Here is a 27,789-nt window from a genome sequence, read left to right on the forward strand (position 1 = left end):
GAGGCAAAGGAAGGGAAGCTGAAGTGGTTTTCATTATGTGGATGCAGGCATCTGAGGATGTCTCTACAGCTCTGCGTTTTCTTCAGCTTGCTTACATAACCAACCGACCTTCCTTCCTTCCTTCCTTCCTTCCTTCCTTCCTTCCTTCCTTCCCTCCCTCCCTCTCTCCCCCTCCCTCCCTCCCCCTCCCTCCCTCCCTCCCTCCCTCCCTCCTCCTCCTCCTCCTCCTCCTCCCTCCCTCCCTCCCTCCCTCCCTCCCTCCCTCCCTCCCTCCCTCCCTCCCTCCTTCCTTCCTTCCTTCCTTCCTTCCTTCCTTCCTTCCTTCCTAGGTTTTCTTACTTGGATTTTTCCTTTTGTCACTTCTGTCCAAGAGGCTAAACTAAGCTAATTGTCAAAGATGGTATACATAAAATATAAATTAACATATAGAAACATTAGCCCCTCCTCTACTCAGAACCAAATTTGAACCTACAGCTTGGGTTAAAGCAATTTTAAGGCAGGTGTGGTGGCACACGACTTTAATCCCAGCACTCAGGAGGTAGGGCAGGGAGATCTCTGAGCTTGAGGCCAGCCTGGCCTACAGAGAGAGTTCTAGAATTGTCAGGGCTACATGGAGTAGTCCTTGGTCTTGAAAATAACAACAAAAACCAATTTCAAATGGGTCTAAGAGATGGCTCAGTGGGTAACGATGCTTGCTGACAAGCCTGACTATTAAGTGTGGTCCCTGGGATCCACATGACGGAAGACTAGGACAAACCTCCGCAGGTTATCCTCTAACCCCACATGAGTGAGCTCTCACACGAGCTCCCAAGGTCCCGATGAGGAGCAGAAGGAGGGAGGACATGAGCAAGGAAGTCAGGACCGCGAGGGGGGCACCCACCCACTGAGACAGTGGGGCTGATCTAACGGGAGCTCACCAAGGCCAGCTGGACTGGGACTGAAAAACACGGGATCAAACTGGACTCTCTGAACGTGCTGGTCAGTGAGGGCTGGCTGAGAAGCCAAGGACAATGGCACAGGGTTTTGATCCTACTGCATGTACTGGCTTTGTGGGAGCCTAAACTGTTTGGATGCTCACCTTCCTAGACCTGGATGGAGGGGGGAGGACCTTGGACTTCCCTCAGGGCAGGGAACGCTGACTTCTCTTTGAACTAGAGAGGGAGGGGGAGGGGGAGGGAAATGGGAGGCAGGGAGGAGGAGGAAAATTTAATAAAAAAAATTAAAAAACCAAAATAATAATAATTTAAAAAACATCTTAAAAACTTTCAAATGCACCAAGTATTGCAAGGGCTAAAAAAACCATGATATTGTATGTATTTATGTATGTTTAGTAGCATAAGTATTACCACATATTGACTACTAGTGAATATCTATTTAATAAAAGTATGGAAAAAGCACACAAGAATGAAGCTAGGCATGGTGGCACAGCCTCTAATACTAGCACTTGGGAGATAGAGGTAGGAAGATCAGGAGTTTCAGGTTATCCTCAGGTTAGTTTGAGGCTAGCCTGGACTACCTAAGAACCTGTCTCAAACAAACAAAAAAGCGTTACATAGTGTTTGCCTCTGGTGACGGTGAGAGAGGGAAAAACAAACTAAGGGTAAATATGGGTGGGGAATATATCTCAGTCAGAAGGTACTTGCCTAATGTTGGTCAAGTCCTGCGTTTAAGATTTAATACCCCCCAAAAAAACTTAAAAAGAAAGGAAGAAGAAGAAGAAGAAGAAGAAGAAGAAGAAGAAGAAGAAGAAGAAGAAGAAGAAGAAGAAGAAGGCAAAATGTCACTGTCTAGACAATACCAGGCAATGCGTTTCCATTCATATTTTGTATTTTTCATTGATTGGATTATTTTGAAAAACAAAATTTTAAAAAGGGCCAAACATAATGGCACGTACATTTAATCACAGTACTTGGCCGGCAGAAGCAGGTGGATCTTTGTGAGTTCAAGGCCAGCCTAATCCACATAGCAAATTCCAGGCCAGTCAGGAATACACAGTGAGAACCTGTTTTAACAAACAAACAACAACAACAAAAAACCCCAAACATCAAAAAAATCATAAAAAGAGAAAATTATTCAAAATCTGCTCATGAGCTAAGGATATTTATATAGAGGATCCAAATGTTCACACTTCCATTTCTTCCTATATTAAAACAATGCCTTGCAAAGTCGAGTGACAGAACATTGGAAGAAAAGCATGTGTGTGCGTGCGTGTGTGTGTGTCTCTGAGTGTCTGTGTGTCACTTGTGTGTGTCTGTGTGTATGTTTGTTTGTGTGTGTATACATATGTGTGTCTGTCTCTGTGTATGTCTGTGTGTGCATGTCTGTCTGTGTGTGTGCATTCCTGTGTGTTTCTCTATGTGTGTCTGTTGAGATATGCTCTCTGTATGCAGCTCAGGTTGACCTCAAATTCACAGTCTTCTGCTTCAGCCTCCTGAGTGTTGGATTCCAGGTGTCACTCAGCGCAGCTGGCTTCATGTTCATATTTACACACGTGATCATTCTCAGTGTCACTGAAACAAAGAAGTCCATGCTAGAGAAACCTTACAATGATGCATTTAGATAATCAGACTGGGGTCTCTAACAGCATACACCCAATAAACTTAGGGGTAGCTTACGCATCTAAGGCCACACTCTTCCCTCTACCTGTGGGGCTAGAAAGGCTCCAAATACCCAGGTTGCAGTTGAAATCAGGGTACATTTTGTTTCCTTGTTTCTGGAGATAGGGTTTCTTTGTGTAGGCCAGACTGTTCTTGAACTCAGAGATCCACCTACCTCACCTCTGCCCCTCGAGTGCTGGGACTAAAGGCAATATACATATTTAATTTCGTTTTGTGTGTGTGTGTGTTCCTGAGTGTGTGTATGCAGGAGCCCATGGAAGCCAGAAGAAAGCATTGGATCCTCTGGAACTGAAGTTACAGCTGGCAGCCATCATGTGGGTGTTGGGGATGGAGCCCAGGTCCTCTGTAAGAGCAGTAGCTGCTCTTAAAGGCAAAGACATATCTCCAGCCCCCAGGGTGCATTTTTTATGAATCTCTTTCTTGGTGTCTGGCCAGACTGGGAGGAATGAACCCATGGAAGAAACTGAAACTTAGGGCTGAACTGTTAATATGGGGGTGTGGGGGACTTTCCTGTAGGCAAATTCCCAGGAGACTGTAGCTGGATCGTTTGCTTGTTCTGTTATTAGTATTTTTGAGGAACCTACACACTGTACTAGTTCCTGCTAGCAATTCCACTACTGGATGCGCTAGTTCACACCCCCACCAACAGTATATAAAAGGGCTCATCCCTTTGTTTGTTTTTAAAAAAAAAAAAAAAAACTCATGATTTTTTTCTGGTATCTTGTTACTTACCTATAGCCTCCTCCCGCCTTGGAAAATTAGAATGGCTGGTTCTGAGAGAGTGGGATGGGGGAGGGGGAGATGGGGGAGAGGATATGAATGGAAAGTGGAAGTAGAGGATATGAAGACTTGAGGGAGAGGGAAGTGAGGCAGAAATAGGCTGGGGTGGGTAGCAATTGGCGATATTTAAATGGGGTCTTAGAAGAATGAAGTGGGAAGGAAGTGGGGCATGAAGCTTGCTGAAGACTGTGCATTCATTTACCTCTTGGGAGGCTCTTTGTGTGACGAACCTATAAACATACCAGGAAGAAGAATTTACACATATATCTATGTATACACATCTACATGTGTGTGTGTTTGTATGTGTGTGTGGTGTGTGTATGTGTGTGTGTGTGTACAGCAGGGTGTCACTATGTAGCTCTGGTTGAGCTGGAAATGATTGTGTAGACCAGGATGGCCTTGAGCTCACAGACAGTAACCTGCCTCTGCCTCCCGAGTGCTGAGATTAAAGGCATGTGCCACCTCGCCCACATCTTATCAGAATCATTCTCTTGCCTCTCTCTTTCCCGCGCATGGATAGATAACTCTTCTTAACTCACCTTGCTGAGTGCATCTGTAGACAAAGTAGACGGAGACAAAGAGGAGAGAGATGCAGAGGCAGCTGAAGGTGGTAAGGATGATGCGTTTGCTGTTTGATGGTCGGGGGGAATTTCCTCCACCTCCTCCCACTCCATCTGTACATCGGAGACAGAAATGGCAGCTGTATCATGAGATACCCCTGAGAGCACGTGTCGGAACAGCTGTAGAGGGCTGGACAGAGCCTCTCACATGGGAAAAATTCCATGTGAGCATCTCACCCACAGCCATAAATTTGATCGTTTACCAAGAACGGAGTCACAGAATCAGTTTGCTTCCCCAAACAGTTTAGCAGAGCGGTTAAGAGGCTCCAGACACAGTGTGTGGTGGCACACTCTGAGAATTGCAGGACTCCAGCCAGAGGTGGGAGGATCTTGAGTTAGAGCCCAGCCTTGGTGATACAGTAAGTTTCAGGCTAGCCTCAAGTGTGTGTGAAATCCTGCCTGAAACTAAAAACAAAATAAGAGCCAGAAGCCAGAAAACCCAGTAATCAAACTGGTGGGTGGCACTGTCTTGGGTGGCTGTGGCACCTTTTGAATAAGGGGTCTAGCCCTGCTCAAGCAGGGCCGTGGGGTGAGGGGAGTTCTGGTCCTGTGAGATATGAATAGTCAAGGGTCCTTGCTGGATATTTTGGTGTTCGTTCTTTTAAATTTAAAGACATATTTATTTGATGTATAAGTGTTCTATTGCATGTACACCCAGAAGAGGGCATCAGATACCACTATAGATGGTTTTGAACCACCATGTGGGTTCTGGGAATTGAACTTAGGACCTCTGAAAGAGCAGTCAGTGTTCTTAACCACTGAGCCATCATCCATTTTTTCTGAGACAGGGTCTCACTGTGTACCCCTTGCTGAGCTGGAACTCACAGAGATGTGCCTGCCTTCTGTGTGATGACTAAAAGCAGGCACCACCACAATATTGAGTACCCATGTTGGCAATTTATTTTCTCTCCCTCTTCCTCTATCACCTCCCTTTCACTATTTATTACTTAATAAACTCATTCATTCAAAATAGAAAATATAGCTATCATATAGATCATTCTCCAGAATGTACTTAATAAAAAGATGGGAAATTTTCGTCTATCAATTTGTGGGACTCTGATGTACAGTGTGGGTATAGAGGAATGTATTCAATTTGTAATAATCATTACACAATGTGCACCTTGAGTACAATCTTTGTCAATGAAGAGTTTTTTTTTTTGTATGTTTTTCGAGACAGAGTTTCTCTGTGTAGCCTTGTTTGTCCTGGAACTCACTCTGTAGACCAGGCTGGCCTCAAACTCAGAGATCCACCTGCCTCTGCCTCCGAGTGCCGGGATTAAGGCTCGTACTACCGCTGCCCAGCTTTAGTTTAGGGTTTTTATTGCTGTGAAGAGACACCATGACCATGACAATTCTTGTAAGGGAAAACATTTAATTGAGGGGGCTCGCTTACAGTTTCAGAGGTTTAGTCCTTTGTCATCATGAAGGGGAGGATGGTGACAGGCAAGCTGGAGCTGAGGATGTTACATCTTGCAGACAGCAGGAAGCTGACTGTCACACTGAGGGAAGCTTGAGCAAAAGAGACCTCAAAGCCAGAGTTCACAGGGACAAACTTCCTCAAACAAGGCCACTGTTGATACCAGTGCCACTCCTTTTGGAAGCCATTTTCCTTCAAAGCACTACATGCAGTAACTAACATCATTTTACGTCCTTCTAATCCACATCCAAAAATCCCGAAACCCTTACAACATATAAATAAATGACTTTGTTCTCCCATTGCAATGTTGCCAGTGGAGTCTTGTTCTGTTTAACAAAATCCATGGTCAGTTTAAACACCCGTGATGGTTAGTTCTAATTGACGCCTTGACACAATCTAGAATGGCCTGTGAAGAGAGTATTGTGGTACTGTCTAGATCATGTTGGCCTTTGGGCAAGGGGTGGGGGATGGATGTGATTATATTTACAGGTAAGGAATGACACAGCCTAAGGTGGGTGGTGCCATTCCTTGTTTGGGTCCTGTATTGTATAAGTGTAGAGAAAATGAGCTGAGCTTGGGTGCATCCATTCTCTCTCTGCTCTTGACCGTGGAATTGTGAGTTCTTGGCTGTGAACATGACTAGCTGCCTCAAGTTCCTGCCTTGATTTCCTTGAAGGATGGGCTGAAACCTGGAGCTTTAGCAAACTCTTTCTTCCCTAAGCTGTTGTTTTGTTTTGGTCATGGATTTTATCCCAACAAGAGAAATGAAGCTAGGACAGGACCCGAGGTGTAGGTCCTCTCACCCCCTCCTCTTGTACTCTCCCTCGTTCTCTGTTCTCCTTTCTACTTCATTCCTCCATTCCAGAAACACGCTTTCTGATATTGGCTTTTCCTGTTCTCTACCCACAAAGGCTTGTCTTCAGATGTCAGTGTGATTGGGTATGTCTCATCCCCTAGAACTGTGATGGACAGCCGCCTCCAAGTACCTTCTTCTGGTATTCACATTCCTGTCAACTCCTCTGGCCTTGAGTGCAGATACTTAGGCTTTGCTTCTAACCAACAAATGAGCAAACACAGCAGAGTGTTTGAGTGTCACCCCCACGACAGTATGCTATTATCTAAGAACCCCCCTTAAGCCAGTGCAAAAGAAAAGATTTTTCCCCAATCCAGCTTCCAGAAGAAAATGCAGCCCTGAAAACTTTCTTGCAGCCTTGAGAGACCCAAAGCAGAAAACTCAACAAAACCTATTTGCCTCCTGACCCACTCAAACTGTAAGACAAATAAATGGATGTTTAATGGGGCTAAGGATCTATCTAGTTCAGTTGGTTGATTCATGCCTAGCATACACAAAATCCTGGGTTTGATCCCCTAGTACCATGTAAACTTGGTGAGGTGGTTCATGCCTGCGATCTCAGTCCTTGGGTGGGAGAGGCAAAAGGATAAGAAGATCAAGGTTTTCCTTGACTACATTAAAAGTTCAAGGCCAGCCTGGTCTATATTAGACCCTGTCAAAAAAATTGGATGTTTTGAACTTCCAAATTTGTGGTTATTTGCTATACAGCTATAGACCACTAAGCATGATCACTCACTATCTACGATTTTCTTTTTAGCATTTCATTTCTGACTGTCCTCTTCCTGAGTATTGTGATCACAGATGCTCTAATCATGTGCTCACTGCCTTGAAATCAGTTACACATTATAGCCCTAATAGATTTTGATTCACAGTCATTAGAATTCCGTGTACTCATATTTAGCTCTAAACCCCCAGTGATAAGTTACTGCTTCCAAGCTGTGACCTCTGGTTCATTGTGTATTCATCTTCTACTGACCTACTAACCTTACATTACATCAGATTTCCTACTAATTCACTCTTCGGAGGCATTCGTCTCTGATTACATCATTGAGACCTATTGGAAATCCCTGGCCAGAGCCTCACCCCTGCACTCAGCTCCACATCTCCAGTCTCCTCTGAGGACTTGTATCGTTATTGCTTCCTGGAGTCTCCAGTCGAGACCCATTAGAAAAGAAGGAACATGTCCACAAAGGAACTGATCTGACCATTTGGGAAGAGGGTGAGTGGGAGGGGAACTTAGTGAGGGACCAATAATGCCAAGCAATGATATACTTGAAGAAAAATGTCATTAAACCTATCACTTTGTATAAGAGTTGCGTAATAATATAAATTTGACTGAAAAAGCAGAGCAAGTCATGGTGGACATATATAATGCCAGCACTTAAGAGGGGAAGACAAGAGCATCAAAAGTTCAAGGCCATCCTTAACTATATAATGAGTTAAAGAATAGCCTGGGCCAAGGCCAACCTTGTCATTGTCATTATTATAAATACAATCAATCACATCTATTTATTAATAATTATAACAATTATTTGAAAACTAAACAGATGAAGTTATAAATATAAATAGTTAAATATACAAAGTATATACAATTATAAAAATATAATTATAGCTAATTATATTTATAATTATTATAGCATTATTATTTTAAAACTCAAGAAGCAAGGCTGGGAAAATGACTTAGTGGGTAAAGGACCTAGTATTAGAGACCTGAGTTCAGATACCCAGAGCCCATATAAAACTGGATTGGTACGTCTGGTAGTACTGGTAGTCCCAGCACTCCCTCAAGGAAGTGGGAGGTGGAGATAGAAGGACCTCTGAAAGCTCTCAGGCCAGCTAGCATGGAGTACACAGCAACAATGCAAAAGGGAGACTCTGCCTCAAACAAGGCAGGAGAAAGACCATCATCCAAGGCTGTCCTCCGATCTCCACATGTGTGCCATGGTACCCTTGCACCCACATGTACACACATATCACACACACACACACACACACACACAATGAGTTTGAGGGTTGGCTTGATGGGTAAAGTTGTTGGCTGTTAAGTGCAACGACTTGAGTTTGATCCCCAGACCCACAGAGTGGAAGGAGATAAGCAAGTGTCACAACTTGTCCCCTGACCTCCTCACACAGGCTGGGGCACATATGTGTACACACATGCACACACAATAAATAAAAAAGTGTAATTTCAAAACATATGAGGAGAAGGTCTGAGGCTGCTCGGCTCACCTGTGACCACCAGCTGTAGGTACTGACTCCGTGCTGACCACCTGCGGGAGGCTGCTGTCCTGTAAGCACAGAAATAGCCCCCAGCATCTTCAGGCTGCACGTGAGTGAGGTGGAACTCAGCCTCCTTTGCCACTGATCTTAGCTCCTGCTGGTACCCAGAGTTGTGCAACTTTCCCAGAGTAACTGTAACATTCTGGAAATGAGTCCAGCATCGGAGAGTGACGTTACTCTTGCACCTGACCACAGAGCTGGGCCAGGCACTGATGGAAGGCCTGGGAAGTTCCTCTGGAAAGAATTCAGAGTTAATTGACTCTCCATCACAGCAAACCTCTCTTAGAATTCTAAGGATTAAAGGTGTGACGGTTAATGTCAGTTATAACTTGATGAAGTCTTTGATCACCTGGGAGACAGGCTTTTTGCCCATGCTTGTAAGAGCCTATCTTGATTAGTCCGACATAGAAAGACCCATCACTATGGGTGGCACCATTCCTTAGACGGTGGTCCTGCATTGTATAAAATGGAGAGGGCCAGCAGCAGGGCTCAGCTGCTAAAAGTCTCATTGCCAAGCCTGAGAACCTGAGTTTGGTTCCTGAGACCCACACTGGTAAAGGAGAAAACTGACCTCCATGTACATGCTGTGACATGTTCACATCCCACAAACCCTTATACATAAGTAAATGCAAGAATTTTTTTAAAAGGAGAAAGTGAACTGAGCATAAGTGTTCATTGCTCTCTTGTTCTTAAGTTCTTAAGGCTGGAGAGACGGCCTGTGACTAAGTATCCCAGGGGACCCATGTTAGGTGTCTCTCAACCAGCTGTGACTCTAGCTAACTCCAGAGCATCTGACACCGCTGACTTCCGAAGGCACAGAATTCATGTGCACAAACACACATACACATGATTAAAATATTTTGCTTTCTAAGTTTAGGACTGGAGAGATGGGTCATGTTCAAGAGCACTAGCTGTTCTTGCAGAGGACCCAGGCTGGATTTCAGAGCGTACACAACAGTTCAGTTGCCTCTAACTCCAGTTCCAGGGGATCCAGTGACCTCTTCTGGTTTCCTTGGGTACTGCACACAATGGTACATTCACACAAATGCGTGAAAACACGCATATACATAAAATATTCTTTAAAAAGTTTTAAAATAAAATTTTATTTTGAGTGTGTGTGTGTGTGTGTGTGTGTGTGTGTGTGTGTGAAGTGTGTATGTGGATGTCAGAGGACAACTTCTGGGAGTTGATTTTCTTCCTCTACTATGTGGGCTTCCACGTTGTCAATCTTGGCAGCACCTGCCTTTATTTACTGAGCCGTCTTATCCCGCCCACTCTTTTCTTCTTGAATATGGATGCAATAACCAGTTGCCTCAAGCTCCGGTTGCTGTGACCTCCCCACCAGTAGGGTCTGCAACCTCAAACAATAAGACAAACAGGTCATTTCTCCCTTAAGTTGCTTTATCAGGATTTATCACAGCAACAGGAAAAGTAGCTACTGTAGGGCAAAAAGCCCAAGCTCACTTTGGGGTTTCAGAAACCTACCAATCTCGGAGCTCAAAAACCAACCAATCCTTGATCTCAGAAATCACCAATTCCTGAACTTGGGGACCAACCAACCCTGAGTTTGGAAAACTGCCATTTCCTGATCTTGCCCTAAGCTCAGGACTTGAAACCCCATGGATCCCCACCCTGAAAAATGCTACCCCCTCTAAGAAACCCTACATAGAATGCCTGCCTGCTGCTTAGTTCTTCGCTGCTTCTCATCCTGGCAGAGGCGATCACTCTCTTCTGTTAGTCCCAGAAAATCTCTTGTGTGAGGTTTGTTGTGTGGGGTGACTTTGGGGTATTCCCTGACTCCTGACTGCCGGGATACTTTTCTCTTCAGAGGTGCAGCACTGACATTGGGGAAACCATTCTCCTCAGATCTGGAACACCTGCAGCTACTACAAAGGGAGAAGGTCACGGAGAGTGGAGCAGGGAACACATAGAACGTGTGGAAACTCACCATTCTCTTCCTCATCTCCATAGCACAGGCACAGCCCTGGAAGAAGAGAAACCTCGGTGAGAGACTGTGTCCTCCGACTTGAAACGCTACCTCCCGGCTGAGGGGGAATATATAAAAAAGTGAGAGTAGAAGAAACCCACAAGGCTCAGGGAGTGAAGGAAACCTGCATGGCTCATGAAGCTTTCCCAGCTCAGAATATTCACAAGGGCCCCCTCCCAGGGTATAAAGACAGTCACCATTGCTGGGGAGAAAAGGCTCTCCAGTGTGCATAAGCTGTGGGCAGTTCCAGGGGTGCCGCTTTTATCAGTTGTGACTTATCCTGGGATGTGCTTTTTCCTGATGTGGCTGACTGTGTAAGCCCAGCTCCTATAGTAATCCCTTATACGCCTGGTACAACTCACTGATTTACCGAGATAGACTTGGGTAGAGTCGAGGTAGGCAAGAGTAGGGCTAACTGAGTAACCTAGGATGCCACTTGGCTAGAGCAATATACACACCATCTTCCTTAGAATGCACATATCAACTTGGGACCCCCGCTTCATGCATATACCAGGGTCCAAATAATGCATTATGTCATTCCTCCCTAAGAACTGTTGGGTGACTCCTTTATTGTGGCCAAAAACATTCTGAAACTAAATGAAATGGCTCAATACAGGCTGAAGAAGTTTGGGGTGCTAAGTGGTAAGTCAAAATATATCCTTTGAACAAGCATTTAGGGGAAATCGCTCTTTACTGTATTATACCTATGCATGATTATGATCAGATGCATCTTAGGTAAAGATATGTGCAACAAACAAAGGCTTACATATCTAAGCCTATCAATCAAATCCAAAAGGCCCCTGCATCATGCCTCTAGCAATCAGTCCCTCTTCCTAGACTCACAAAAGGAAGCCCCAGACAGTGACCAAGGGCTCTTGAGTCCTCTAGGCTGGGTAGCCTGCTATGATTTTGTAGTCTATCTGACCTGTGATTTTTCTTTGATTCTGAATAAAGACCCATGCTATTTTACCATTTTTGTATGTTTTCAGTTATTTGAACAAACACATACACACACACAAACTTGGAGACACCTGGTCAAGTCTGAGACCATGAGACAACCAGTACCAGAATCATTGCTTTGGTCTGCCATCAGTGTCCTGTCTGGGCGATATACATTTGTTTGAGTTCTAATCTGTTCTACTTTCATTCTGTTGCTGTGATAAAAACACTGATCCAAAGCAACCTGGGGAGGAGAGGGTTTATTTACTTTCCACATCAGGGCAACAACCCATTACTGAGGAAAATCAGGGCAGGAACTGGGAGGCAGGAACCATGGAGGGACTGCTTGTTGGTTCACTTACCCGGCTCATATTTAGCTGACGCTTTTATACAGCCCAGGCCCACCTGTCTAGTGATGGTGCCACCAACAGTGGGTTATGTAGGTTGAGTGTTTCTTGTGACTGCTGACTCCAAAATAAATGCACAGAGACTTAATATTAACTACAAATGTTTGACCAATAGCTCAGGTTTGCTACTAGCTAACTCTTACAACTTAAATTAACCCACTCTACTAATCTACATTCTGCCACGTGTCATTACCTCCCTTTCACCTTGGACTTTCTTTCTCCGGTTTCCTCTCTGTATCTGGCTTGCAACTCTTCTGACTTTGTCCTTCTTCTTCCCAGTGTCCTTTGTCTGGTATTCCCACCTAATGGTATCCTGTCCAACTACTGGCCAGTCAGCTTCTTTATTAATCCAATTATGGCAACACATATTCACAAAGTTTAAAGTAATATTCCACAGGGATATTTATGCAGGAGGCTGGGCAAGAAATTAAGACAATCCCCCACAGACATGCCCAGTTTGATCTAGGCAATTCATTAGTGGAGGCTTTCCTCTCAGATGATTCTATGCCGTGTGTAGGGTGTGTCAAATTGACAATTAGAGCTAACTAGGAGAGAGCTTGAGGGTGGGCAGAGGTGGTGGTAGCCATTAGAATGGCCATGACTGCTAAGTGTCGTCTTCTTCTTCTTCTTTTTCTTCTTCTTCTTCTTCTTCTTCTTCTTCTTCTTCTTCTTCTTCTTCTTCTTCTTCTTCTTCTTCTTCTTCTTCTTCTTCTTCTTCTCCTCCTCCTCCTCCTCCTCCTCCTCCTCCTCCCCTCCTCCTCCTCTTCTCCTCCTCCTATTCTTCTTCTCCTCCTCCTCCTCCTCCTCCCCTCCTCCTCCTCTTCTCCTCCTCCTATTCTTCTCTTCCTCCTCCTCCTCCTATTCTTCTTCTTCTTCTTCTTCTTCTTCTTCTTCTTCTTCTTCTTCTTCTTCTTCTTCTTCTTCTTCTTCTCATCATCATCATCATCATCATCAACATTATTATTTGTTTTTTTGAGACAAAGTTTCTCACATAACAGCTCTGGCTGTCCTGGAACTTGTTTTGTAGGCCAAGTTATCCTCAAATTCACAGAGATCTATCTGCCTTTGTCTCCAGAGTGCTGGGATTAAAGGTGTGAACCACCATTGCCAGGAGGTAAGTGTCTTCTTAATTCTTGCTTTTAAATTCAGGATCAGATACTATAGAATAATCCTTCTGTACACTGTGAAATGTGTTGTTCTCATTGTAAATAAAAAGCTGATTGGCCAATATGTAGGCAGGATTTTTGGAGCAGACAGAATGCTGGGAAGAAAGAGGATGGAGGCTGAGGAGTCTTGAGGAAACTCCATGAAATGCAAACTGAGCAGGATGGAAAGTGCGTACATGAGGTAAATGAGCCTTGGGGCAGCATATAGATGGATGGAAATGGGTTAATTTAAGTTATAAGAGCTAGTTGAAAATAAGACTAAGCTATTGGCTGAGCATTTATAATTAATATTAAGTCTCTGTGTGGTTATTTGGGAGTCAACTGGTGGGACAGAACTGACGGCCCGGACACAGAGAGACTGTCTACAGCTGGCATCTAGCTCAACTGTCAGAGTGCTTGCCTGGCATGCATAGAACAGTGGCTTCTATCTCTAGCTCCATGTAGAGTGGGCATTAATTTGCTTTCCTGTAGTTTTTGCCCTTGGAGATAAAGGCAGGAGGGATCACTTGAAAGGTGGAGGAAGGAGAACAGAATGAAAAACATACTAACTAAAAGTGAGGGACCAAGAATTACACATGGTGTCGTTCTGTTCCATACCTTATCCAGAATATGCAAATCCAGAGAGACAGAAAGCTCATTAGTAGATGCCAGGAGCAGGAGGTGTGGGGAGCTCAATGAGTATAGTGTTTCTGTGGGGGTGGTGACAGTATCTTGGAACTAGATAGAAGTGGTGGCTGCACAATACTGTGAATATACCAACTGTCCCTGCCGTGTAGACTTTCAAGTCATTGGTTTTATGTTCTGTGACTTTTATCTCAGTAACTGTTTAAAAATCAATGTGCCTTGGGTGATTTTCCCTCTCCCATGGAGATTTATATGAAGCCACAGCAGCCAGCCTCACAGGATCAAGCCGGTGCATACCTTTAATTCTAGCACTTGGGAGAGAGGCTGGCGAGTCTCTGAGTTTGAGACCAGCCTGGTCTACAGAGGGAGTTCTTGGGATAGCCAGGGCCACTCAGAGAAACTCTGTTTGGGGGCTGGAGAGAGGGGATTCCAGCATGGAGTGGTGGGGGCTCTGAGGTTCTACCCTTAGCTAATTGCTGTTGAGGGAAGGAGAGTCACTTTGCTTTAGGGGTGTAACCACAGGTAGGTCGCCTGTGTCCCAGTGGATGACCTCATACCTATAGGCATATGGTCAACACTAATTGAAATCAATGAGGGAAGGAAGGAAGGGGGGGGGAGGGAAGAAAGAAGGAAGAACAAAAGGAAGGAAGGAAAGAAGTAATGAAAAAGAAAGGAAGAAAGAAGGAAAGAAGGAAGAAAGATTTTGGAGGGAGATGTTCTGGGAAATCCTGGAGGGAGTTAAAGAAGAGAGTGGGGATAAATGATTACAATGTATAGTATATGTGTATAAATTTTTCAAAGAATAAATATTTATGTAAAATATATATGGGGTGGAGAGATACACGTGTTAAGACCACTGACTTCCCTTCCAGAGGACCAGCTTTCTATTCCCAGCACCCACATGGTGGCTCCTGTCTGTAACTCCAGTTCATCTGCTACAACAAGGCCACGTCTCTTAATCCTTCCCACATACTCTCACCAACCAGAGACCAAGTATTCCAATGTATGAGCTTGTGTGGTTATTCTCCTTCAAGCCTCCACAGTGAATGAGCTTTCAAAGCTGTAGAACCATAGCTGCCCAGGGCCCTGCTTTCAGACCCTCAACCCATGCAGTAGCATGCCAACAAAGAAAAGGAAAAATGGCCTGGCAGCATCAAGCTCGGCCCAGATGACTCCAGGGGCCAGACCCACAGTTGCCATCAGTGATGTTCCTGTTGCTGCCTTTCGTCAGCTGCGGCTTTCTCCTGCTTGTGGAGGGCTCCTGATACTGAAACTCATGTAAGCATTTGTATTCACTTTGTTTTTTATTTAGCGAGTTACTACTGTGTGTATATGCTATGTGTGTGCTTGTGTGTATATGCTTCTGAGAGCTCGTTAGTGCATATGTACCACGGCATGTGTATGGAGATCAGCTTGAAGGATTTGATTCTCCTCCTCTGAGGCATGGACATCCAATGATTAAACTCTAGTCAGTGAAGGGCTCCAATGGCCCAAACATGGCAAACAAGAGAGGTCCTCTGTTCTTCCCCCTTCTTTTGTGTCCCTTATTTGGCCATTTCCTTATCCCCAAAACTGACTGTCAATTCTACTTTTTTTTCTCCTTAAAACCCACTCCTGCAGAGCCGCTTGCTGCTGTTTCTGTCTGATTAAGATTCAGCCACCCTGGTTCTGTGTCATGCTTAATATTAGATCTCTTTGTGTTGGAAATTGGTGTTTGAGTGTGGTCTGTGCCTAATGGGGGTTCAGAAGGGAGCACTCTATGGTGGTGCATGCCTTTTATCCCAGTACTCAGGAGGTAGAAGCAAGTGGACCTCTGTAGGTTCCAGGCCAGCTCTGGTTACCTAGTGAAACCCTGTGTGGTAGTTTGAATGAAAATGGCCCCTAGAGGTTCATAGGGAGTGGAATTATTTGAAAGGATTAGGACATTTAGCTTTGTTGGAGTAAGTGGGTCTTGTTGAAAGAAGTATTTCTGTGGATATAGGCTTTGAGGTTTCAAATGCTCAAGCCAGGCCCAGTTCCAGCCCCCCCCCTTCTGCTGCCTGCCACTTCAGACCTAGAACTCTCAGCTACCTCCCCAGCATGATGGTTTGCTGCCGTGCTTCCTGCCATGAGGATAATGAACTAAATCTCTGAACCTGTAAGCCAGCCCCAACTAAATGTTTTCCTTTATAAGAGTTGCCATGGTCACAGTGTCTCTTCACAGCAATATAAACCCTGACTAAGGCCCCTGTCTTTAAATACATTTAAAAAATGTCAAACAATAGCAACAATGAATGGAGCCCCCAAGCACATTGCCAACTGCTACCAGAAGCTACACAGAGAGGCCTGGAATAAGATCTCCCTTCTCTCCTTCCAAAGGAACCAGTGTTGTCTATACCTTGATTTCCATAACTCACGTAATCAAGAAATTTATTTTCTATTGTTCTAAACCAACGGTTGGTGGCACTTAGGTACAGCTGCCCCAATAAAGCAACTCGGGCTGTATCAAGACATTTCCCAGAGGAGGTGGTCAGCCTGGTCTGTGGCTGGAGACTCTCTCTAAAGAGCGTACACAGAAAGAAGCACTGACCGGGAGGGAATACTGTGAGCAGTAAAATAGGAAGGAACAGGGCAGATGTGGCCTTCTGATTGCCATGCCCACACATCTTGACCCTGCCCTTGCACCAGGGAGGAACAAAGGGCCTCTTAAATGGGAGCTGCTGTATGATGCAACCAAGCCAGCAGCCCCATCTTCCTCTTCATGTACTGAGATATCTACATGTGGGTAGTTCAAATCGATGTTGTTAAAATCAGCCCCAGGATGGGGATGGTTGGAAAAATCTGCATCTTACCCACAGCTCTGCATTTGGCAGTTCCTGCACCTCCACCCCTTTCTAATCTGGTGGCATGACCAGGCAACGTTCTGGGTGCCCGAAAGGAGATGCAGAGACCCTTATGGAGCTTGAACTTCTTGCAGTAATCAGTGTCTTTAGGTGTGGCACTGATACAGATGTCCTTGAGGACCCCCCCCCCCCCATACCAAGTCTCTCACACCCACACATAGACACCTTCATCTCTGCATTTCCTTAGTCACCACCTTGACCCTGCTCTGAGTTTTTCTCACCCAAGGAAGCACTTGTCATAGCCCTGGAGACTCACCCAGGCCAAGCAGGTATATGAAATCTATGTCCATAGCTCCCCTTCTCCCTAAGCCAAGGTCCGGTGTTCAGTTCTCAGGAAGGATTGGCAGGGCAGGAGGAGACCACAGTTCTCTCCTGGCCCCACTTTGTCCCTGGAACCTGCAGGCTGAAGCCTTGCCCTGACGCTTGGGTTGCTTTCATAGCTGTTTGCACAGTTTCCTTCCTGAACAGACACAGGAAGCAAGAAGCCTTGGATGATGACATCTCTGTCAGCCTGGGTGCAGCTCTGCCCACCCTGGGACCTGCCCTTCTCAACTGAAATCTTACCTAAAATGCTTTACATTTGAATTTGCTCATTTTTGACAATTTAATGCTTGTATATAGTGTCCTCTGTTCATATTCATCCCCTTCCTACTCCTGCCAGCCCCCTCCTTTCAAACTAGGCCCCTCCTATCTTTATACCCTTTCCACCATCCTATCTGTCTGCCTCCCCCTTTTTAGTTTTACACTTTGGTTATCATTCTCCTCTGGTTATTTAGTCTATTTTTTCTATAACTATAATATCTTTAGGCAATTTATTTTATGTCCTTCTGAAGTTATTCTTTCTTTGAAAATTTCATGAATGAATACAGTGCATCTCACCTACACCTTCTCAAGTCTCCCCAGCACCTCCATCAATCTCCCTCTTAATCTCATGTCTTCCTTTCAAAATCATTTGTTTTCAGGGCTGGGCAGAGGGATCAGCGGCTAAGAGAACATGCCTCTCTTCCAGAGCACCTGAGTTTGAGTCCCAACACCCATGTCAGGTGGCTCACAACTGCCTGTACCTCCAGCTGCAGGGAGAACTGACACATCTGCCCTCGAACGCCTGCTCACACACAGACACACATACATACATAAAATTAAAAAGTATAAATAAAATATTAAAATATTATTTATTTTAGGTTTACGTACAAAATTATGCATTTCATAGACATTTTCATGCATATATCCTTTATTTATTTATCTATTTGTTTGTTTGTTTATTTATTTATTTAACGTATATGAGTGCTCTATGCTTTTAGGCCAGAAGAGGGCATCAGATCCCACTATAGATGGTTGTGAACCACAGTGTAGTTCTAGGGAATTGAACTCAGGACCTCTAGAAGAGCAGCCAGTGCTCTTAACTGCTGAACCATCTCTCTGACCCCCCGGCTTTTGTTCTTCTTCATCCCTCTCCTCTGTCTCAGCCCTCTCCCATCTTCTCCAGTCCTCTACCCTAGCCAATAGTCCTCCCTTTGCTTTCACAGAAACAACCCAGTCACATTACGTAAAATATGCCAGGCCCACCAAGCCAGTGCCACATTCATTCTTTCATGCATAGGATCAAGGAAGAAAAATGTCAAGAATGAGGGACAGTTAGTGATGTCATATTCCTTATCTTCCTTATTGCCGTGAGAAAATACCTGACAGAAACAACTCAAGGGAGACATTGTTTTGTGGTCACAGTTTCAGTCCATCATGCTGGTGGAGGTTGTGTAGGGGGAGCATTTGCTGGAGGCTTTTCTCATCACTCAGGGAGCTTGGGGTGGAACAAGAAGCAGGCTGTTGTAAATTTCATTTCCCTTAAGGCTATGATAAAACATCCCAACAAAGACCAGACCTGGTGGTGCACACCTTTATCCCTAGCACGCCCTAGGTGGAAGCAGATGGATCTACAGTTTAAGGTGAATTCAGTCTACATAGTAAGTTCCAGCACAGCCAGGTCTACATGGTGAGACCCAATTTCAAAACAGAAATGAAACAACCCAAATCAATTTGATAGGCTTTATTTGACTCACAATTTCCAGGTTAAAGTCCAGCATTAAAGGGACATTAAAGAAGAGAAACTTGAAGCAGTTAGTCATATTGCTTCCATGATCAAGAGCAGTAAGTAATGAATTAATGCATATATGTTAATACCCAGCTCTTTCGCTCTTGGAAAATTGGGTGACCCACACTGACGAATATCTAGAATATCACCATAGAACCTTCATCCAGCGATGGATGGAGATAGAGACCCACATCAGAGCACTGGACTGAGCTCCCAAGGTCCAGTTGAAGAGCAGAAGGAGGAAGAAGATGAGCAAGGAAGTCAGGACCATGAGGGGTTGGTCCACCCACTGAGACAGTGTGCCTGTTCTAATGGGAGCTCACCAAATCCAGCTGGACTGGGACTGAATGAGCATGTGACAAAACTGGACTTTCTGAATGTGGCTGACAATGGGGGCTGACTGAGAAGTCATTGATAATGGCACTGGGACTTGTTTCTACTGCATGTACTGGCTTTTTGGGACTCTAGTCTATTTGGATGCTCACCTTCCTAAGCCTGGATGGAGGGGGGAGGGACTTGGACTTCTCACAGTGCAGGGTACCCTGCCCTCTCTTAAGACTAGAGGGGGAGCTCTCGGTTCTAGAAGGGTGATTGGAAGAAGGCTCTCCTCAGAGAACTGGAGACCATTTTGTGCCATTCTCAAAGAGCCCATGACCAATCCTGCCATCCAGTCTGAATCTTCGTTCTGAATCTGTCTACAAGTCAGTCTGGCCCTTTTCCAGGAGCATTCACAATACCCAGGTCTTCTTCCGGGTTGCTGAAGACTACTAGTTCTGATTTCTTTGTGCCACTGACCCCTCTTCACCAGTTGGAGGACCAGAAGGATGCGGATCATGTTTTAAGAACAACACTGGCGCGCGCCCAGGCGGCGGAGACACCGGCATGCAGGCCAAGTGGTGGAGACACCAGCGAGCAGACCCGGTAGGGGTGGGATAGTCCAAGCATTCAACAGTGAAGCCCACACTGAGAGCAGATCACCCCACTACAATTAAATCAAACCCATTAGATAGCATCGATAGGAGGAGATGGGCAGAAGCCAAGGCAAGAATTCACACAATAATCTGAAAAACAACATGAAAACACCAGAACCCAATGATCTTACAACACAAGGACTTGAACACGCTAACACAGAAGAAGAGGAAAAAATGAACTTTATGAAAGCAATAGAGTCCCTTAAACAACATGTAAAAAACGTCCTCATAGAAATGGATGAAAAGTATAATAAAAAGTTTGAAGAAATGAACAAATACATAAATGATACCCTGGGAAACCAAGAAAAAATGATCAAACAGGTAATGGAAACAGTTCAAGAATTGAAAACTGAAATGGAAGCAAGGAAGAAAACACAAACTGAGAACCAGCTGGATATGGAAAATCTAGGTCAACGAGCAGAGACTACAGAAACAAGTATAATCAATAGAATACAAGAGATAGAAGAAAGAATCTCAGATTCTGAAGTCACCATAGAGAAAATAAACGCACTGATGAAAGAAAACAGCAAATCCAACAAATTATCATCACAAAACATTCAGGAAATATGGGACACAATAAAAAGACCAAACCTAAGAATAATAGGGATAGAAGAAGGAGAAGAGTCACAGCTCAAAGGCCCAGAAAATATTTTTAACAAAATTATGGAAGAAAACTTTCCCAACATAAAGAAAGATATTCCTTTGAATACCCAAGAAGCATACAGAACACCAAACAGACTGGATCAAAAAAAATCACCTCGCCATATAATAATCAAAACACAAAATATACAGATTAAAGAAAGAATATTAAGAGCTACAAAGGAAAAAGGCCAAGTAACCTATAAAGGTAAACCGATCAGACTTACACCTGACTTCTCTATGGAAACCATGAAAGCCGGAAGGTCCTGGATAGAGGTACTGCAGAAACTAAGAGACCATGGATACAAACCCAAACTACTATACCCAGCCAAGCTATTGTTCACTATCAATGGAGAAAACAAGACATTACAGGATAAGAACAAATTTAAACAATACGTAGCCACAAATCCAGCCTTACAGAAAGTAATAGAAGGAAAATCACAACCCAAGGAGTCCAATATTTCCAACACTGCCTATAATAACTCAGGCATCTAGCGACCCTTCAACAGCACAACTCAAAGAAGGGAGACACAAAAACTCTACTACCAAAAGCAATAGGAATAACCAGAGTAAACAACCACTGGTCGTTAATATCACTTAATATTAATGGTCTCAATTCACCTATAAAACGGCACAGGCTAAGAGATTGGATACGAAAACAGGATCCAACATTCTGCTGTCTGCAAGAAATATATCTCAACCACAAAGACAGGCATCTACTCAGAGTAAAGGGTTGGGAAAGGGTTTTTCAAGCAAATGGTCCTAAGAAAAAAGCAAGTGTGGCCATACTAATTCCTAACAAAACTAACTTCAAACTAAAATCTATCAGAAGAGATCAAGATGGACACTTTATACTCATAACAGGAACAATTCATCATGATGAAGTCTCAATCCTGAATATCTACGCCCCTAATATATAAGCACCCACTTATGTAAAAGAAATATTACTAAAACTCAAGGCAGACATCAAACCACACACACTAGTAGTAGGAGACTTCAACACACCTCTCTCACCAATGGACAGGTCAATTAGACAGAAACCTAATAAAAAATTAAGAGAATTATTGGAGGTAATGAAGCAAATGGACTTAACAGACATCTATAGAACACTCCACCCAAAAAGGAATGAATATACCTTCTTCTCTGCAGCTCATGGAACCTTCTCAAAATTGACCACATACTCGGTAACAAAGGAAACCTCCACAGATACAAAAATTATCAGTGTCCTCCTGTGTCTTATCAGATCACCACGGATTAAAGTTAGAAGGCAACAACAATGCTACCCCCAAAAAGCCGACAAACTCATGGAAACTGAACAGTCAACTACTGAACCACACCTGGGTCAAGGAAGAAATTAAGAAAGAAATTAAAGTCTTCCTTGAATTTAATGAAAATAAAGAGACAACATACCCAAACCTATGGGACACGATGAAAGCAGTGCTCAGAGGAAAGTTCATAGCACTAAGTGCCCACTTAAAGAAAACAGAGAAAGCATACATTGGGGCCTTAACAGCACACCTGAAAACTTTAGAAAAAAAAGAAGCAGAAGCACCCAGGAGGAGTAGAAGACTGGAAAGAATCAAACTGAGGGTGGAAATCAACAAAATAGAAACACAGAAAACAGTCATAAGAATCAATGAAACAAAAAGTTGGTTCTTAGAGAAAATCAACAAAATCGACAAACCCCTATCCAAACTAATTAAATGACAGAGAGAGAACACGCAAATAAATAAGATCAGAAATGAAAAGGGGGACATAACCACAGACACAGAGGAAATTCAGAGAATCATTAGATCTTACTACAAAAGCCTGTATGCCACAAAACTGGAAAATGCAAAAGAAATGGACATTTTTTTAGATAAGTACCATATACCAAAGCTAAACCAAGACCAGGTGAACGATCTAAATAGACCGGTTAGTCGCGAAGAATTAGAAATGGTTATCAATCAGTGGGTTGCCTTTTTGTCTTAGTGACAGTGTCCTTTGCTTTACAGAAGCTACTCAGTTTCAGGAGGTCCCATTTATTCAATGTTGTCCTTAATGTCTGTGCTGCTGGGGATAAACGTAGGAAGTGATCTCCTGTACCCATATGTTGTAGAGTACTTCCCATTTTTTCTTCTATCAGGTTGAGTGTGTTCAGACTAATATTGAGGTCTTTAATCCATTTGGACTTGAGTTTTGTGCATGGTGATAGATATGGATCTATTTTCATTCTTCTACACGTTGACAACCAGTTCTGCCAGCACCATTTGTTGAAGATGCTCTCTTTTTTCCATTGAATACATTTAGCTCCTTTATCAAAAATTAGGTGTTCATATATTTGTGGGTTAAAATCAGGGTTTTCTACTCAGTTCCATTGATCGACTTCTCTGTTTTTATGCCAATACCAAGCTGTTTTCAATACTGAGGCTCTGTAATAGAGTTTGAGGTCAGGGATGGTAATGCCTCCAGACGAAACCAGGACCACGAGGGATGCACCCACCCAATATGACAGTGGAACTGATTTATTGTGAGCCCACCAAGGCCAGCTGGTCTGGGTCTGAATAAGCATGGGTTGAAACTGGACTCTCTGAGCATGGCGGACAATGAAGGCTGATGAGAAGCCAAGGACAATGGCACTAGGTTTCGATCCTAATACATGAACTGGCTTTATGGGTGCTTAGCCTGTTTAGACGCTCACCTTCCTGGACATAGATAGAAGACCTTCGTCTTCCCACAGGGCAGAGAATTTGGACTGCTCTTCAGTATCGAGAGGGAGGGGGAATGGTGTGGGGGGAGGAGAAGAGGAGTGGGGATAGGGGGAGGGGAGTGGGGGGAGGGAGCAATATTTGGGAGGAGGGGAGGGAAATGGGAAACGGGGAGAAGGTGGAAATTTTAATTAAAAAAGAATAAAAAAAAGAAAAGAAATGGTTATCAAAAATCTCCCTTCCAAAAAAAGCCCAGGACCAGATGGTTTCAATGCAGAATTCTACCAGACCTTCCAAGAAGAGCTAATACCTATACTTCTTAATGTATTTCACAATATAGAAACAGAAGAGTCATTGCCAAATTCCTTTTATGAAGCTACAGTTACCCTGATAACAAAACCACACAAAGACCCAACCAAGAAAGAGAATTACAGGCCTATCTCACTCATGAACATCGATGCAAAAATCCTCAATAAAATACTGGCAAACCGAATCCAAGAACACATCAGAAAAATTATCCATTATGATCAAGTAGGCTTCATCCCAGAGATGCAGGGCTGGTTCAACATACGCAAATCTATCAATGTAATCCACCATATAAATAAACTGAAAGAAAAAAAACCATATGATCATTTCATTAGATGCTGAAAAAGCATTCGACAAAATTCAACACCCCTTTATGATGAAGGTCTTGGAGAGATTAAGGATAAAAGGATCATACCTAAATATAATAAAAGCTATTTACAGCAAGCCGACAGCCAACATTGAATTAAATGGAGAAAAACTCAAAGCCATCCCACTAAAATCAGGAACACGACAAGGATGTCCACTCTCTCCATACCTCTTCAATATAGTGCTTGAAGTTTTAGCAATAGCGATAAGACAACATAAGGGGATCAAGGGGATTCGTATTGGAAAGGAAGAAGTTAAGCTTTCGTTATTTGCTGATGATATGATAGTATACATAAGCGACCCAAAAACTCTACCAAAGAACTCCTACAGCTGATAAACACCTTTGGTAATGTGGCAGGATACAAGATCAACTCCAAAAAATCAGTTGCCTTCCTATACACAAAGGATAAGGAAGCAGAGAGGGAAATCAGAGAAGCATCACCTTTCATGATAGCCACAAATAGCATAAAATATCTTGGGGTAACTCTAACCAAGGAAGTGAAAGATCTATTTGACAAGAACTTTAAGTCTTTGAAGAAAGAAATCGATGAGGACACCAGAAAATGGAAGGATCTCCCTTGCTCTTGGATTGGGAGGATCAACATAGTAAAAATGGCAATTCTACCAAAAGCAATCTATAGATTCAATGCAATCCCCATCAAAATCCCATCAAAATTCTTCACAGATCTGGAAAAGACAATAATCAACTTTATATGGAAAAACAAAAAACCCAGGATAGCCAAAACAATCTTATACAATAAAGGATTGTCTGGGGGCATTACCATCCCTGACTTCAAACTCTATTACAGAGCTACAGTATTGAAAACAGCTTGGTATTGGCATAGAAACAGAGAAGTCGACCAATGGAATCGAATAGAAGACCCTAGCTTTAAACCACAAACCTATGAACACCTGATTTTTGATAAAGGAGCTAAAAGTATTCAATGGAAGAAAGAAAGCATCTTTAACAAATGGTGCTGGCAAAACTGGATGTCAGCCTGTAGAAGAATGAAAATAGATCCATATCTATCACCATGCTCAAAACTCAAGTCCAAATGGATTAAAGACCTCAATATCAGTCCAAACACACTGAACCTGATAGAAGAGAAAGTGGGAAGTACTCTACAACACATGGGCACAGGAGAACACTTCCTACTTACAACCCCAGCAGCACAGACATTAAGGGCATCATTGAATAAATGGGACCTCCTGAGACTGAGAAGCTTCTGTAAAGCAAAGGACACTGTCACTAAGACAAAAAGGCAACCCACTGACTGGGAGAAGATCTTCACCAACCCCGCAACAGACAAAGGTCTGATCTCCAAAATATATAGAGAACTCAAGAAAGTAGTCCGTAAAGGGCTAATCAACCCAATTAAAAAATGGGGCACTGAGCTGAACAGAGAATTCTCAACAGAAGAAGTTCGAATGGCCAAAAGACATTTAAGGTCATGCTCAACTTCCCTAGAGATCAGGGAAATGCAAATCAAGACAACTTTAAGATACCATCTTACACCTGTCAGAATGGCTAAAATAAAAAAAACACCAATGATAGCCTTTGCTGGAGAGGTTGTGAAGAAAGGGGTACACTCATCCATTGCTGGTGGGAATGCAAACTTGTGCAACCACTTTGGAAAACAGTGTGGCGGTTTCTCAGGAATTTCGGGATCCACCTACCCCTGGACCCAGCAATACCACTCTTGGGAATATACCCAAGAAATGCCCTATCACACAACAAAAGTATATGCTCAACTATGTTCATAGCAGCGTTGTTTGTAATAGCCAGAACCTGGAAACAACCTAGATGCCCTTCAATGGAAGAATGAATGAAGAAAGTATGGAATATATACATATTAGAGTACTAGTCAGCAGTAAAAAACAATGACTTACTGAATTTTGCAGGCAAATGGACGGAAATAGAAAACACTATCCTGAGTGAGGTGAGCCAGACCCAAAAAGAGGAACAGGGGATGTACTCACTCATATTTGGTTTCTAGCCATGAATAGGGGATGTTGAGCCTATTATTCGTGGTCCTAGAGAAGCTAATTAAGAAGGTGAACCCAAAGAAAAACATTTAGGCGATGAAAGGAGACAGAGACAAAGACCCACATTGGAGCACCAGACTGAAATCTCAAGGTCCAAATCAAGAGCAGGAGACAGAGCATGAGCAAGGAACTCAGGACCGCGAGGGGTGCACCCACACACTGAGACAATGGGGATGTTCTATCGGGAACTCACCAAGGCCAGCTGGCCTGGGTCTGAAAAAGCATCGGATAAAACTGGACTTGCTGAACATAATGGACAATGAGGACTACTGAGAACTCAAGAACAATGGCAATGGGTTTTTGATCCTACTGCACGTACTGGCTTTGTGGGAGCCTAGGCAGTTTGGATGCTCACCTTACTAGACCTGGATGGAGGTGGGTGGTCCTTGGACTTCCCACAGGGCAGGGTACCCGGATTAGTCTTAGGGATGATGAGGGAGGGGGACTTGATGGGGGAGGGGGAGGGAAATGGGAGGTGGTGGCGGGGAGAAGGCAGAAATCTTTAATAAATAAAATAAATAAATAAATAAATGAAACGAGAACTAAAGAAAGAACCAAAAAAAAAAAAAAAAGAAAGAAAGAAAACAAAAATTTCAGTGCAAGAAAACCCAAACCCAAAACTCAAACTTACACTAAAGAATACTAAAGAATATTTTCTTCATGCAGATTTAGTGGCACTGTCCTATACCCTGTGGCCAGCTTAGGACACATAATAGGAAGGCAGGCACAGATTGTAATGACCTCTTCAAGGCAAGAGGAGTCAGGCCACTTTGGGGCTTTGAAGGACAAACACTCTCTGAGGGTGATCCTGTAATATGTTGGCCACTGTATTATTCTCTCAGTCAACACAAGTCTATGTGCCTACTCAAAAGGTACTTGGGGGAGTATCTGCTGTCCAAAGATCAGATAAAAGGTCACTCTGGCCGGGCGATGGTGGCGCACGCCTTTAATCCCAGCACTTGGGAGGCAGAAGCAGGCGGATCTCTGTGAGTTCGAGACCAGCCTGGTCTACAAGAGCTAGTTCCAGGACAGGCTCCAAAGCCGCAGAGAAACCCTATCTCAAAAAACCAAAAAAAAAAAAAAAGGTCACTCTGACATCTTCTCTAAATCTTTTCTCAGGACCGTTCACCTCAATTAAGGCTGCGAAACAGGAGACTATTTCATAAGGGAAAAGTGAGTGGGCAAACAACGAGTGAGGGACTGTTCTCATCGCAGGAGAGCATTAACGTTGGCATCACATGTGCATGCCATGCAGTAGCATGGCACAGGATGAGAATCCGATCGTTTCTGGTGTGGTCTGTCTGGATTGCAGCATGGCATCAGTACAGTCTCCCTTGACGGATTTCCCTCCAAGTATGAAGGCCTGAGGACTCAACCAGCTTACAAATGTCCTCAGCCCCAAACGTTCAGAATAACTATGAGCAGAAACATATCCTCCCTGCTTGTTTTTGTGCCCTAGTTGCTGTTGGATGTTGGGACTCTGAGTAATTCTTGGCAGTTTTTTTTTTCTATCTTAAACTTTTTTCCCCCTGTGGTTTCTTTATTCCAGAAATAGTGAGCCAAGAGACACATGGATCTTTAGGGAGAAATCACCTACAGGGAAGTTCATATTTGCATCACTGGTGTGCTTACAGTTGGAAGGACATGTCTTGCTCTGAGGAGGTCTTGATCCTACAGTGGAGAAATGGGTTCTGGTTGCCTGTGACTTTCTTCAGCCTTCTTGGTTCTCTGAAAGGATGCTGTGAGAGAAGGAAAGGAGATCAGCTCCAGAAGCTCCCTTGTTCTGTCACTGGCTGGGTGAGATCAGGGCCCATTCACACATAGGAAACCAGAGTAAGGAAGAACATTTATCCCACAAATACTATGGTTGTTGGGAATGGGACGCTCTGAGGACTTACTTGCCTGTGACCTTGAGTGCTCCTGCTGCAGCAGCTCTGTTGGCAGGAGGCTCTCATCAGGACTGAAGCCTGCTCCAGTTCATGTTGGAGATTTTCTGACCTGGAAGAGGTAGGCAATGAGTGCGTTGGTGCGAGAGAATTGTCTGTATTCTGTCAATCATGTTATAAATAAACACTGATTGGCCAGGCAGGAAATACAGGCGGGAAAACCAGA

General features: G+C 43.7%; 1 protein-coding gene across 1 annotated transcript; it reads right to left on the reverse strand.

Annotated features, from left to right (window-relative positions):
- Positions 1-1,858: 1,858 nt before the first annotated feature.
- Positions 1,859-16,950, reverse strand: Vstm1 (V-set and transmembrane domain containing 1). Its single transcript, XM_057762740.1, has 6 exons — positions 16,830-16,950; positions 10,517-10,552; positions 8,518-8,802; positions 3,938-4,072; positions 3,601-3,628; positions 1,859-2,510 (listed from the first exon to the last, which is right to left on the reverse strand). The coding sequence occupies exons 1-6, from the start codon at positions 16,861-16,863 to the stop codon at positions 2,453-2,455; spliced, it is 576 nt and encodes a 191-aa protein (XP_057618723.1). The 5' UTR covers positions 16,864-16,950; the 3' UTR covers positions 1,859-2,452.
- Between the last annotated feature and the right edge of the window lie 10,839 nt (positions 16,951-27,789).

This window comes from Chionomys nivalis, chromosome 2, assembly GCF_950005125.1.
Source record: "Chionomys nivalis chromosome 2, mChiNiv1.1, whole genome shotgun sequence".
NCBI classification, from domain to species: Eukaryota; Metazoa; Chordata; class Mammalia; order Rodentia; family Cricetidae; genus Chionomys; species Chionomys nivalis.

Excerpts from the sequence above, each read along its gene's own strand:
- Vstm1 (XM_057762740.1), bottom strand. The coding sequence starts at position 16,863 with ATGGACATAGATTTCATATACCTGCTTGGCCTGG. Across the intron at positions 10,553-16,829 it reads CATATACCTGCTTGGCCTGG|GGCTGTGCCTGTGCTATGGA; the intron begins GTGAGTCTCCAG and ends CTCTTCTTCCAG. Across the intron at positions 2,511-3,600 it reads CACAAAGAGCCTCCCAAGAG|TGACACTGAGAATGATCACG; the intron begins GTAAATGAATGC and ends TCTTTGTTTCAG.